This window comes from Cicer arietinum, chromosome 2 (assembly GCF_000331145.2).
Source record: "Cicer arietinum cultivar CDC Frontier isolate Library 1 chromosome 2, Cicar.CDCFrontier_v2.0, whole genome shotgun sequence".
Classification (NCBI taxonomy): Eukaryota; Viridiplantae; Streptophyta; class Magnoliopsida; order Fabales; family Fabaceae; genus Cicer; species Cicer arietinum.
Window position 1 is genome coordinate 43894374 of NC_021161.2, and position 15498 is coordinate 43909871.

At 25.8% G+C, this 15498-nt stretch overlaps 2 protein-coding genes across 2 annotated transcripts; one reads left to right on the plus strand and one right to left on the minus strand.

Moving 5' to 3' along the window:
- The first annotated feature begins 13093 nt into the window (after positions 1–13093).
- On the plus strand, positions 13094–14519 carry LOC101510006 (protein neprosin-like). The gene is made up of 5 exons (XM_027332112.2): positions 13094–13243; positions 13339–13512; positions 13600–13653; positions 13860–14006; positions 14145–14519. The coding sequence occupies exons 1-5, from the start codon at positions 13094–13096 to the stop codon at positions 14517–14519; spliced, it is 900 nt and encodes a 299-aa protein (XP_027187913.1).
- Positions 14520–14592: 73 nt separating this feature from the next.
- LOC101510326 (receptor-like cytoplasmic kinase 176) lies at positions 14593–15498 on the minus strand. The gene is made up of 3 exons (XM_027331730.2): positions 15449–15498; positions 15248–15371; positions 14593–14882 (listed from the first exon to the last, which is right to left on the minus strand). Exons 2-3 carry the CDS (start codon positions 15288–15290, stop codon positions 14593–14595), a joined length of 333 nt encoding a protein of 110 aa, XP_027187531.1. The 5' UTR covers positions 15291–15371; positions 15449–15498.

The following is a 15498-nucleotide window of genomic DNA, read 5'->3' on the forward strand; positions in this document are numbered from 1 at the left end:
AGAGGGAACAAGAGATAGAGTGTTAAAGGTATAATTATATCTTATCAACCCAATTATCTAATTCGAAATAAAGTATTTGCTTGTTGTTGTTTAGATCGAACCCAAACCAACTTTACTAAACAGGAAATGTATGGCTTTGATAATGGGTTTATGATTTCAAACCTACCAATTGAAAGAAAATGATGAATTTGTTATTTTTGTTGATATAATTTAAAAATTTAATGTGTTTAGTTTAAAAGTGTTTCAATTTAATTTAAGTGCTAAAATCTTAAATTATAAATTTATTCTAAGGGTTAGAATTTATAAGAAATAGAATGTTGTTTAACTTTATAATTTAAAAATAATTTATATCTTAAAATCTAATGATCCAATTTGAATCAATAAGTTCATTTAATAGAATTTTTTTTTGGTTTAAGATAATGTCAAATTTAATATATTATTTTTGTCATGCACGGTGCTTTCTTTAGAGAGAAAGTCTTTAAGAAGTTTATGTATTTAATTTTGTTGGAATTCTCTCTTCAATTGCCGTACATAATATTGTGATCAACATAGTTCCAATGCATAGCAAATGGATGAATATTTTAAAATCTTAGAATTTATTCTTGAATCTTAAGACATACACATTCAACTTAAAATAATGAATTGTGAGTTTTTAGTGCTAATTGAAATTAAAAGATTAACTCACCTCCATTTATGAAAGAAGCTAGTTTTTCTTCTACAAATAGGAGAACTTGTGAATAGTGTATCTTACAATCCAAGTGAACAAATCCTAAGAGAGTTATTATATTCCTCGTTGATAGAAATGGAGACTTTCTATTATAGTTAAGTTGGTGACAATTAAGAGATAATTTTGTATACCATTTAAGTATATCATATGAGAGATTGAAATTGATAGAGAGATCCTGAGAATTTGAGAAAAACATTTGCCATCTTATTTTATAGTAGAAATCATTTTCTTGAAATAGGTCTCATTATTTTTCTCAATAGGGTTTCCTGTATTTAATAAATTATGGTGTTATTCTTTTACTCTACTCTTATTTTTTGCTTACACATAGTGCTCATTTTGAGTTTATAGAGAATAGGTACCATTGTTTTTCAAAAGTGGTATTAAAGTTTATGGTTTCACAAATTTTTTTCTAACAATAGTTGTTGAGATGTTAGTCTTGTTGATGTATATAAGTCAACAAATGTATAGTGTCTCAAACAACAGAGATCTTGAACGAAAATATTGGGGTGGTTGAAATTTTGAAATTTTAATACATAATTGAAAAGTATAATATTGTATTTTATAAGAATTTTTTAAGTTATAAATTTACTAAAATATATTGGACAGAGATAGTAGATCAAATTTTAGTTTACATTATTTATAATTAAAATTTAGTTGAAATTAAAGTTGAAAATTTTATTTTATTTTATAATTATAGTAGTTATTTTTATAATTATTTTATAAATTAGTCCCTTATATTTTTTTTATAATAGACATTTGAATCATAATGTGGTCTACAAAAAATTTGTGTATTTGGTCGATTTTAAAGATTTTTGAGACCTTGTTTTAATCTTAAAAATTGAGTTTAATAAAAAAAATATATAATTTTAATAATTAAAAAATTAGTAAAATAAATTTTAGTCCATATACTTAAATCATGCAATGAGGATTCAATTTGTTGAGACAAAATCTCTCTCATTTGGTTTTAATGATAACAAAATTAATTAAAGATTATGATTATGCTTAATGACTAATCTGTGTTTTTGAGTGTTTTATATAAGTAAACAGGTTATCGTTCATTAAGGAAAAAAGAAGAAAAAAATTCTGAGTTAAATGCTAAGTATGAAAGTGCCGAGGATGGCCTCACGAGTTTGAAAAAACTGCAGTTATGCATCCTCACGGTTTTGAAGTTTTTAAACAAGGGCATAAAAGTATTAAAGAATGAATTATTTGAATTCATTCAACAAGGGCAGAATAGTATTAAAGAATAAATTGTTTGATTCATTCAATAAAGGCAAAATACTATTAAAAATTGTTTGAAGAAAGGCCTTTGAAGAAAAGTTGAAAGAGAAAGGTACAAGGAATGATGATAGCATGTGCCCATAGTCAATATCTCGAAAAGCCTTCCAAGACATCATGAAAGCAACTTATCATAATAGGCAAAAAGGCTATATGTACCATTATGTGATTAAATAAGATTATAAAGTCAATCTTCAAAAAGGCAACAACAAACAAGCCTTATATATTTGATCACATGTCGTATAGCAAGGAAAGAAGAAATGAGGCATCACGTGAAGCCACATGTCGTATAGCAAGGAAAGAAGAAAGGAGGCATCACGTGAAGCCTTCAAAAGCCTTAAAGAAATGAATGAAAAGGACATCACATGTCTTACAAGGAATTAAATGGAGGAAAGAGAAAAAAGGTCACATGTGAACTTTGTGAAGCTTTATGAAGCCATTGAAGAAAGAGAATGAAAAGGACTCCACATCATAGTCAAACATTAAAGAAAGGAAAAAGAAAAGGACAACACATGTTCTCAAAAGCCAAGAAAACAGTACCTCGTACTTGAACAAGGAATGCATATTTTCAAATGTGCTGAATGGCATTTTCGTAAATATGAAGAAAAGCCTTGGCATTTCACAAATGAATTTTCCAACGGTCACAAAGGCTTGGCTTATGAAATGAACATCACAAGAACTCTATAAATGGCAGCAAGTTGATCTTCATCAACAACACAACACATTGCATTAAAAAGGTCATTGATCTTAAAGCTTTCAAGAAGCAACACATTATATCTTCATACTTTCTACAAATCCTACATTAGATCTTTGTTTATCTTTTGAGAAAGTATTTAGAATCAATCACTCTCTTATCACACTGTAATTTCCAAGTGGGGTACACTGGAAAATATTTGAAATCTGATTGTAAGCTTGGTGAAGCTTGATAATACACAGTTTGTAATCATCCTCGGGTTGAGGATCGATCTGTTTGAAAGTTAGTGAAATCTCACAAGGGTGTGAGGACTGGACGTAGCCATCTTTGGGTGAACCAGTATAAAAACAGTGTGTGTCAATCTTCTTTTGCTTCTTAACTCTTTAACGCGTTTCAAATTTGAAAGTTTTCAAAACCCATCCTCGGGCTTGCCATCCTCAGCAAGAGGATAGCTTTTAAAACACTTGAAAACTATTTTTAAACAGCAAAATCCCTATTCAACCCCCCTTCTAGTGATATTTAGCTACATCACAATTTACTTGATATATGACAATATATAATTCAACAACCACATTTCAACTCATAAAAATAATTATATTCATAAAATACAACAAGATATATCACAAGATGATCTATAGATTTATATAATTTGATTTTCACGGTCACAAATAATATATTCATTTTTTATTAATGTATTTTTTTTCTTCAATTTAATTTTTTCTATTAATAGTATTTTGATTTTTTTTAAATAAATTAAAAATCAAAATCAAAATCAAAATTCTATTATTAAAATAAAATAAAATAAAATACATTAAATTAGAGAAAAAATACGGTTAAATAGATGAGTCAAAGCAAACAACTTGTTATATTATAATATCTTTTTTTTATAAATAAAAATTAATAATAATAATAATAATAATAATAATAATAATAATAATAATAATAATAATGATAATGATAACTGCTAGAAATTTCATTCATTCTAAAATTTCCGGTAAAAAAATTCTTTCATTTATAACTATCGGAAATTTCATTCATCCTGAAACTTCCTGTAAAAAAATTCTTTCATTTATAACTACAGGAAATTTCATTCATCCTGAAATTTCCGGTAAACAATTTTTTTCATTTATAACTTATGAAATTTCCGGTAAAAAACATTCATTTATAACTACCGGAAATTTCATTTATAACTGTCGGAAATTTCATTCATCCTAAAATTTCCGGTAAAAAAATTCTTTCATTTATAACTACCGAAAATTTCATTTATTATGAAATTTCCGGTAAAAAAAAAATTCTTTTAAATTTTTACAGTTTTATTAAGGGTAGTTTGGTTATTTTAAACATAAAATTTGTAATTGAGGGGTATAAGATAAATTGAGGGGTACAAAAGTCAACTATCCCGTCCATGTCATTCTTTAATTCTTTAATGGGCCTCCAAGTTTTTAAGTGTATCACAAAGATTATTTTTATTTTTTATTTGTTTAGGCCCTTAAATTTTATGCAAATTGGCCTTGATTTAGATATCCTACATACTTACATATTTATTTACTATAATCACACGTTCTAATGTTATCAGTAAAAATTATAATAATAACTTAGAAGATGAATCTGTTTGGTTTTCCCAACATGGTCTTCATCTACGAGTTTGAATGACTTTAATGTGGATTTCTAACTATTAGGCAAATCCAATGACGAGGAGGACTATTTTTCTATGTTGCTTTTAGTGCAATAATTTTTTTATTTGTGGGACATCAAATGCAATATTTTTGTCAACGAAATTTGTTGGCAAGGTTGATGGATTGGTGATTTGGTGTTATGGTATTTGACTACTAGTCAAATAAATCATTGATGATAAGAGATAAAAAGTTTCAACATATATTCATTTATGTTCTTGATAAATATTTTGAAATCTAGTTATACTATGTCACAAAAAGATTTAAAAAAAATGTAAAATACATCTTCCATCCTTTAAATTTAACGTAAATTGTATACTAACTTTTTAGTTTTTTAACTTTTTTTTTAATGTTAAATTCATTTTTTATGTTTGTAAATATTTGTATCGATCTTATTTTCAAAACAATAAAATTGAAACTCTACGCTCTCTTAATTTTTTTAATAAGTTCGGATAATTCTTAAGAGATTTTGACTGCAGTTATTCTTTAAAACATAATCTCTTAATCAGTCTTTTAAAAAATAATTAAATAAAAGAGAGTTCCAGTGAGAAATATATTAGAGTTTCTGAAATCGAATACGAAATTCTCTTAATCTAGATAATAAAATCACATGAAATTTATTATGTTATTATTTATATGATCGATAACAAAACTAATAATAAAATTTTAAAAATTTCTAATTATAAATAATTGAAATGAGATAATAATTAAAAATAGTTTAACATTATAAAGTTTACAAAAATAAAAGACTAATTTTAAAAAAAAATTAAAAAATTAATTTAATATTTTTCGTATAATTTAAAAGATTAAATGATCTTGATGTTATTTCACGGAATATATTGTCCCTTAAGTTTGTGACATATATATTAGACGAAAATGGCGGATTAAAATGTGGTATCAGCTTGCAATTTTTAGACGAAACCTCAATTTGGGAAAATTGATTGGTTTTTCAACGTTATAAGTTTATTAGTATGTATTAAAAAAAGTAATTTTTAATAATTTATAATTTAAATATTATTTTTTTAGTGGTTTTCAGAAAATGAAAAATTGTTTATATGTTGTAGTGAAAATTATTTCATTAAAGAAAATTATATATAAACTATAATTTTTTTTTATAATCTATTAAAAATAGTTTTTTATTTTAAATTATTTTATTATATTTTCAAATTTTTCTAAAAACGGTAACAAACAAACATAAAACTTTATCAATTAAAAAATAAAATTGTAGCCAAGACACATACTAAAATTTCTAAATGGAAGCTAAAACAACAATTTAAGAACTAAATATGTATTTTAACTCAAGAATAAGAATAAAAACTGAGGTGAGTTTCGAGATATTAATGGCACTACAATTAAATTTTCAAAAGGATAATTTTTAAGTTATTATGGAAAAAGTGTATAAAAAAATAATTAAATTTTAAAAATAATGTTGCACTGAATAATTGGATTTGGGATTGTTTACATTTTCAAAACTGTCCTATCAAAAATCTAGGATGATATTTGTTATAACTTCCCAATCCCAATAATATTCCCTAAAAAAAAAAAAAACTTCCCAATAATATAATGTGTCTATCTCTCTAATTTCTAGTCACTTGAGAAAATTTGCATCAATGGCCAACAAACGTGAAGGCAATATCCAATTAGACGAGGAAACATCGTCAAGTGTGGATGAAGGCAACCCTTCCATCAAATGCAATTTTGTTGTTCATCAAACCATATTATAACCTTGATACAAAAGGTATGTATAAGTGATCGCTTGTCTCATAAAGTTTGGTTATTTATAATCAATCACATTACTTTATAGATACTATCTACATTCTCTACATTTTACACATCATTCATAAAACTTCATTTTCACACACCATAAAAGAGGCAAATAGATCTTCTTTATTTCTTTTGAGAAATGAATAGTTCGACCAATTACTATAATTTTGTTTATAATTTGACACACATTATATAATTTGGAATATAAATTGAGTATTTATTGTTTTTTATACATAGAAGAATATAGTAACGAAGTTTTCTATTTCTCAAATTCATTCTATTTTCAGAAATGGAGAAGATTTCAAGTGCAATTTGATCATCTTAAATGTTTATTGTTATAAAATAAAATTAATATGCAATGTGATTCATAATTTTTTTAAATTAAAGAATACAATAGGTATTTCGACCTACATATTTCTCATGTAAGCAAATTGATACTTTTGTTATAATTAAAGTCAATATTTTTAATGTTCTAACTAATATATATAATTTACAAAGTCAAATTCGAAAACACTTTCGAAACTATCAAAAACATGTGTGTCAATCAATACACACAAAAAATTATAGTAAAAGAATTATCTATTTCTTAAACAAAATAGAGAATATTAACCCGCGTAATTGCATAATTGCGCCTAATTCAAGACAACAAGCACTTGTGAGAATAAATTATATCGACTACACTCTAAAAGGACAAATGAAAATTCGAACCTATATATAACATATTAGATGACGAATGAGTCATGTTCTATTAAATCAATCTCTCAAAGTTACAATTCACATTAATTTTGAACACGAAAATTATGAGCAAAATAAAATATTACACATGTGAATTAATTAATTTATTTTCTCTTGATTTTGTCTAGGTGATTGCAGAAATAATTGGGACATATTTTTTGGTGTTTGCTGGGTGTGGTGCTGTCCTTTTTGTTGAACTTGTTCTTACTATTGTGACAAATTATGTTGAGTGATGTTGTTTTGATATATTCATTGCTTGATTTATTCATAATTTATACCATTTTGTTTACAAAAACTCATTAGCAAATTAGTGTAATTGAATGAGTGTTGTAGCTTAAAATTTGCAGGACATATGTGTAATGTTTGGTCATAATTTTTTCTATAGACCTTATTCTTTAATGATTGTTAGTTTCCTAGAAAATAGACTCAATTACCTTAAATTTGATTACAAACTTTGTGATATTTGGTTGAATATTGATGCTAAAAATTAGTTATAAGTTAGACCAAAAGTTGTTGTCATATTTTAATGACCTTGTTTATTGTTTTTGTTGAATTGCAAAAATTGGGGTTTATTATAGAAAAATAAAATAAAATTTTCTATAAACTAGACATCATAAACATTTCAAAGAGTGTTCGTTTACTCAATTATATTACTTATAAGTTCATGTCAGTTGATTATGCAGTTAAACTCAATTTTGTGTTGTTTTAATGTAAATTTGAGGTTGTTTTAGGAAAAATCTATCATAATTATGTTTCCTTGATTTTTCTTTTACATTATATGATTAATATGATTTAATTGACTAAATAGTGTATGTTAACATATGAATGAGTGATGTTTTATGTTATATTGCTTTAAATCATAATAATTTGCAAGGTTAAGTGTGTGGTAATTTTAATGTATTCATTAATATATGACATTGTAATTAATTATGTGGTGTTATATATATGTGTGTGATTCTTATATATTTACTACATGTATGGATAAGGTGAGAAGTATAAGATTTATTCTATCTAGATGAATTTTCAGTTTATATACGACAAAAGCGAGGGTAAGTGGGAAACCACTTACGGACGTAATTATATCTAATCTCACCAAAATGCAGTTACTAACAAGAAGAGCACATTGGTAAAACTAATGCAGTCTTTATGATATGCTTGTTAGGTAGAGTTTAAGTCATTAGATTACTCACGTCTAATTACTTAAATTTTTGAAAGAATCAAAGCTAGAGATCAAAAAGGTAACTCGAGAGTAATTTATAAAGGAAGAGAAACTTAGATGATAAGTATATCCCTGAATTAGAATATCAAATGATTTAGTTCAACCTCTTAAGATCCATTGAGATATAATCTCATCTCACGCTATTTAAATGTTTTTCATGTAAAAAGACTTAGATCAAGATCAGGAGAAACAAAGCATAACAATTTTTGTTATAGTTGGTTAAAATTTTTAAGAAATTATTTTGAACCATAGATGTGTTATGTGTTCCATTTTTGCTATTTCTTTTAAAGGATTAGTATGTATATTAATAAATTTGCATGACTTTGTGTCAGGATATGTATTAACCACCTCTTTTGTCGAATTATATTAACGGTCAAGTTATATTATAGACAATTAACCTATAATATTATAGATATAGATAATAATGATGATGATGATGATGAGAAAGAGGAGACTTGATGTGTGGTTGTCGGAATGGACAGTTTTTGCACCTGATTCGTGAGGGAGAGAATTATTGATGAGTCCCTCTTCAAGTGGGAGCAAACACCAATTGAAAGAAAAGCAAAAAAAAAAAAATGTATATGTGTTATTTGGTCAAGCCTACGTTGGTTGAACTAAGGAGAAAAACAAGTGTGCACAAGAAAGAAAGAAAAAGGAGAGTGTCACTGAGGAAAAAAGTTGTGATTGAAAGAAGAAGAATTGATACCAGTGGAGGTTATTGTTTCGGCTGAAGTTTTAGTATGTTATTCTTGCCACAAAGTTGATTAGAGTTTATTATTCTAATAATTTTTATTAGTAGTTTTGTATTCTCTAAGAGTTAGTTTGTAACATCTATTTTTGTGGTGGTGGTCTGTTAGTGTTTGGTTTTCACCATTAGCTGATTATTTTGACTCTTTAGTGTTACCATGAAGATTTTGATTGTACGGAATATTTGATTATAGTGGAGTTATTTATTTGTTTTCGGAGACTCGTGATTTTTATTGAGTAGTTTTCCATGTTAAAATTTGAGGTGTCCTATTTATATAGTTTTCTCCTTGATTATTGTTATTATTGGTATTGATATTGTGTGATAATTTCTAAGTTCATGTTCCGCAAAAATTAATTAATTTAACAAGATTTCATTGTACGCTCTAGTCCCTACAATTACAACATCTAAAGCCAACCATCTAAGCAATTACAACAAGATTTCGTTGTATGCTCTCGATCAAGCCTAAGTTGGTTGAACTAAGGAGAAAAGCCAGCAGACACAAGAAAGAAAGAAAAGGAGAGAGTCGTTGTAGAGTTATGATCAATCTACAAGCCTACAGTAATGTATTTTCTTGGAAAATTTGAGTGTTATATTTCCTTTATCTTTAAACACTTGTGAGTCGTAAATTGTGTGAATCATGTCTTATAAATGTTTGATTGCATGAAACTAGAGTCTATATTTAAACATTCTTTTGATAGTTCCTTAAAATTTAAAATTATTATTTGTCTTACTTCCTTTATTATCTCGTTGCTTGAATTAGTTGTGTTCTTTATTCTTTAATTTTGCCTTATGAGTTAGACTTTGTTTGAGGACAAACAAATGTTAAACGTAAAGGAGTTGATAAATATGTTTTATACAATTTTAAGAAAATATTTATCCTTTATAATATTATTTTATAATTTTTATTTTCACTTATTATTATTTATTATTCATTTTTACATAATTAATATTGAGAATGAAAATATTGTAAAATAGTTGAATCTAATGAAATTTAGATACAAAAAGATCAAGTTGAAGTCCGATCATATTATGCAACAAAATGCAAGTCTACACTTGAAAAAGATAAAAACAAATATAAAAATAAAAATTAATAAAAAGGGAATTGTGCGGAAAGAAGACAACAAAAATTCCTAAACCTATGGTCCAATAGAAAGATAATAACAATATAGTTTACTCTTAAAAATAGATAAGGTGGCACATCACAATTCTAAAACCAATGATATAGATAAGAGAATAATCAATCAACACTCACTTTGGAGATTTGAAATAATTGAAGTTCCAGAAAAGTGTTTAAAGTTTTAGAGCAAAAATTCATTATTTTTTAAGTTTTATTTCCTTTTTTTTTTTTTTTTAAATTTGATGAATACTATTATTATTTATTTTATCTTCTTTATATCAATGAGTAATTAAACTCACTTCTATAATCTTTAGTAGATCTGGTGATTGAAATACCATTTTACTATGTCTTAGTTTTAATTATTATTTTATTTTGAATTTTTATTGTTTTACTCAATTAAATTATCTTATTGTTTTATTTACATGTTTGAGATGATTAATTTTTGCAAGATTTAATATTTAATTGGGATTAAGATTCTTGTATGATGAAAGATAAATACAAATCTTTAAATCAATCTACTTTTTGATTCTTTATATTTTCTCTTAATTATATTTTCTGTATGATCAATTAAAAAATTAATTTAGAAAAAAGAATACTAAATTGAATGATTTATATGAAAACAACTTTCTCTCTAGCTATGTTTATTTGGAACCACCAATTGTTGCCTACTTGACACCTATCAAAAGCGCGCTCATTAGAGTGAGACACATCGTACTTTAGAGAAATTCTTCATAGCATATGTACATTTGCCTTGAATAATTAATTTTTTTTCTTTGTAGGATTTGACTTTCAAAGCTTTGACTCAAACATCAATTTTGAAAATAAAATCAATAGTTATGAAAACTAATTTTTTTAAACATTTTTAACACAATTTATTTACTGAAAAATTACCAATATTTCAAAACTAATATTTTATAAAAAGTAATTACTCTTTTAAAATACATTAATAACTAAAATTCTCATATTTAAAATAATAACTATAATTATTACTATAATATTTTTTCAAATATTGGCATTAATATACTACCATCATTAGAGAATATTTGACATTATAAAATAAATAAATATAACATCAACACTTTATATTAATTACTAAATCATATTAAATATATATAAAATCACAATGTCATAACAAGTATATAAAAATAAAGGACATTAAACACAATATTATTACTCTCTCAAGATAACTATTTCTAAAATAAATAACTAAAAATAAAAAATAGTTATAAATAGTTGAAATATACCTACATAGTCAAACACACTGAAAAATACTACATTAATTGGGTACGCATTTATACGCGTAAAATTACAAAAAATCTTATTCTTTAAAATATTACTAAAATACTATTATTTTTAAAAAAATGTTTATAATAATGAAATAAAATATTTATTATTTATATCACCTATTTAATATAATATGTATCAAACTAGCACATCATAGAAAACAACTATATAACGAAAATAAGTTACAAAATTTATTGATATGTATTCTAAAATAATTATAACACCAAATTAACTATTTAAAAATATCCTTTGACACTACTAAATAAATAGCTCAATTTAAAAAAAATATATGAGTAACTAAATAATTCTATTTTATATATTAGAATGTAAATAAAGATATGATATATTTTATATGTTTAATTACCTTTGTAAAAAAAATTGTATTTATTTTAAAATTTTAATTAGTTTTCATATTTTTATAATTTTGAATACTAATTTATTAAATTATATAACAAGACAAAACTACCCTTACGATAAAGTCATAAACATTTTTTAAATTAATTATTAATACTTTATTTTTAAGTTTAATATCGAATTCTATTAGTTATTTTTATATTTATACTTGATTAGATTTACATTTTTATATTTTAGATTATATTTTATAAATTGATTTATATTTATATTTAATTATATTTCAATTTTATACAAGTAATTGAGTAAATTATTGTTGTTACCATATTTTAATGGTTTATAACCCAATTCATAGTTTCAACTAAAAAGACTCGATAAGATAAAATTTTGAATTGACTTATTATATTATATTAGTTCATCAAACACTGAATTTGGATAAAATTATAACTTATTCTTATAATATATCCTATCTTATTTATTACGAGGATAATTTTATCTTATAATATATTCATATAAAAAGTAGTGTCAGGTGACCATTGTATTTGGACAACTATATATATATATATATATATTAATTATATTGGATAATTTGATTATGAAACATATAAACATGATTTAAAATTTGAATTTATTATTTTTGATAAATTTTGTAATTTGTAATTTATTATTTTTCACGAATTTGATTTCTTTTTGTTGATATGTTAAATGGGGAAAGGAACAATTTTTATTCAAATATTTTAATGCACACTAAAACAATTCATTGCTTATACAATCTGAACCCTCAAATTTCCATTTCAGCAATTCAAATTACATTTTATGATAGATGATTGTGCTTGTAAATGCTATTTAAATGAATCCAAGGAATTAATTGTTAACATAATTAAAAATAGACAGTCAAAATAAAAAAATTATTTCATATCTATGACCTTAATCATTTTACCAAAATTTGGTCAAATATTATAGCTATTTCTCTTGCATCATAACTATAAAAAGAGACAACACTAAACTATGATTTATCATTAAGTCATTTTGTTTTATAAAATATATTCTAAAAATATGATCCATATATTGTTCTTTTTCTTGTGTTTGGTGTCTAGCATCACTTGCCATCGATTTGATGATATAGTGAAAGATGATTTGGAAATAGAGAAACAGTTAAAAATTATCAATAAGTCTCCTGTCAATAGTATTCATGTATTTCATAATTTTTATGTCTATGTATTCTTCTCCTTGTTTGATTATGCTTTCTTTTTGTTGAACATGTTCTTACTAATTTTTTTATTTGATTTTGGTATCTATAGACAAAATTTGGATACATTGTTGATTGTATTGATATTAATAAGCAACCGGCCTTTGATCATCCTTTGCTAATTAATCATAAATTGCAGGTTCACGCTCAATTTAATGACAAGAAATATGAATAAACTTTTAATTTCTTTCAATATTAATTTTTGTTTTTATTTTGTTAACTATTTTCAAAATGAAATTCAAAATGACAGTGTAATGATTTCATCAACTAATGCCACATTTGGGCTTGCAAAGGACCAATGTCCAATAGAAACCGTTCCTATTAAAAGGACAACTAAAGAAGATCTCATCCGTGGCAAATCATTTTTTAATAATCTTATATTTGACGGGAATCCGAATAGTCATGTAAATTTTCTTTTATTCTTATCAATTTTAAATGCTTTCACTTTTTATTATTTTTAACTATAGAGTAATTATAAATCAATTTATTTTATGTATAGGTTGCATCTATTTCTCTAAGAACAGTAAATCCTACATATTTTTCTTATTTTGGAGTTAGTGGAACAAATAGCATTTATAATGTAAAAGTTGAAAATGATCAATCAAGTTCCTCTGTTATGTGGGTTCGAAATGGAGCTATAGATAACACTAATTTTATCGGCATTGGATGGCATGTAAGTTTCATTTTATTGATTGTATATTTTCATATATACTTTTTGTACACAATTATTTATGGATGATATTTCATGAATTGATATTAGGTGTCACCGGAGTTATACGGCGATGATGAAACTCATCTCTATGCACTATGGACGGTAGGAATTGTTTTTAATCTCGTTTTTGAATTTTTTTCTAACAATTTAGAGTTTGTAAACCTCAAAATATAACTTTTTCAATAAAATAATTTCTTGGTTTAGGAGAATAAATCATCAATTTTCATATTATTATTCATTTAAGATTAATGATGATAATATTACTTTATTTTCTTCAATATTTTACATAATGTGTTCAACAATGACAGTCAGATAATTTCAAGAATACCGGATGCTACAATTTATTATGTTCTGGTTTTGTTCAAACAAGCAAAAGTTATTACTTAGGTGCACCTTTTGCCAAAACATCTATCTATGGTGGAGAAATGTTTGAGATCGCAATATCCATTATTCAGGTTATCTCTATGCCTTGAAATTTCTACAATAAGAGAAAAAAATTACATTAAACTTATTTAATTATTTTTGCAAACAAAAATTTTCAAGAAAATATCATCAGTGAATTTGTATGTAATATGGTTCACAAATGTATCCAGGATCCTATAACAAAAGATTGGTGGGTGACAAGTGAAAATGAAAATCTTGGATATTTTCCAGCATCTTTATTCTCCAACATGACATCTGCTGATCAAGTCGGGTGGGGCGGTAGAGCAACAACTACTTCGGGCGCTCCTGGTCCTCCAATGGGTTCAGGATACTTTCCTGATGATATATTTGATCATGCGAGTTATTTTAGATATATTACATATCAAAATAACTCTAGAAAAAACTTTTCACCAGACAAATTTTTGATACAAAGATTCACTGACAAACCTCAATGTTATAATGCTAAATTCTATGCTAATCAAGGAAAGGAGATTGGACCCGCGGCTCTCCAATTTGGAGGACCTGGTGGTAATTGTGATGGTTAGGTCATATTATAAGACTTTTAAATTTAAATAAAACTTTATATTTATATCATTGTTCATAGGTGCTACTTGTTTCCTATAATGCCCTTACGACCTCGTCCATTTTTGGTCTGAATCTTGGTTCGACAGACAAGCATTGAACCGCAAGGTCAGCTACTTTCATTGCTTGACGCAACGTGTATTGGCCTTCGATGCGAGCATCCATAACTTGGAAGATACGGCGTTTGCTGTTTAGGTAAGGTTTGGCCCATTCAATTAAATTATGTTCCCCGGATGGCCTATTGTTGTCAAGTGTACGTTTTCCGGACATAATTTCGAGGAGCACAACGCCGAAGCTGTATACATCACTCTTTTTGGTCAAATGACCTTTGCAAAAATACAATATCAAAGCTACATGTCAGAAATGAAGAGTCAAGTTCACACTATTGAATTTTCAAACAAGCTAACATAGTTTCTAGAGACTAAATATGGTTCATTTTACATTTGATGATGATAAGTCTCATTTAAGGAGAAAAAAAGTCAATGCATGATACTATATAAGCAAAAAGGCATCTGAAAAATTGATATATTTGGTCTTAATTTTTAATCAGATAAATCAATTTTTCAATAACAACTTTTGCTTATATTTCATTCTGGAGGAAGTAATTTAGAAGACATGATTATGTCATGTGTGAAAGAAATATACTATCATGGTAGGACTAATTCATAAGTACTTTTGTAAAGTTTTGTACCTGTGGCCACATATTCGGGAGCCGCATAGCCGTATGTTCCCATTACTCTCGTAGAGACGTGACTATTATCGCCTGCAGGCCCGTCCTTTGCCAAGCCAAAATCGGAAAGTTTTGCATTATATTTCTGTCATCAACAAAACGAAACGTTAGAAAAAGCCATTTGACAATTGAATCGTAAGAGTGATGAGGATACTTGCTTACCGAGTCAAGTAATATATTTGATGTTTTGAAGTCTCTATATATCACTTTTA

Bases quoted from the DNA above. Each gene is read 5' to 3' on its own strand.
- LOC101510326 (XM_027331730.2), bottom strand. From the start codon at position 15,290: ATGGGAACATACGGCTATGCGGCTCCCGAATATGTGGCCACAG. The intron at 14,883-15,247 runs GTACAAAACTTT...ATTTTTGCAAAG, and splicing joins TCCCGAATATGTGGCCACAG to GTCATTTGACCAAAAAGAGT.
- LOC101510006 (XM_027332112.2), top strand. From the start codon at position 13,094: ATGATTTCATCAACTAATGCCACATTTGGGCTTGCAAAGGACCAATGT. The intron at 13,513-13,599 runs GTAAGTTTCATT...AATTGATATTAG, and splicing joins TTATCGGCATTGGATGGCAT to GTGTCACCGGAGTTATACGG. The intron at 13,654-13,859 runs GTAGGAATTGTT...CAACAATGACAG, and splicing joins ATCTCTATGCACTATGGACG to TCAGATAATTTCAAGAATAC.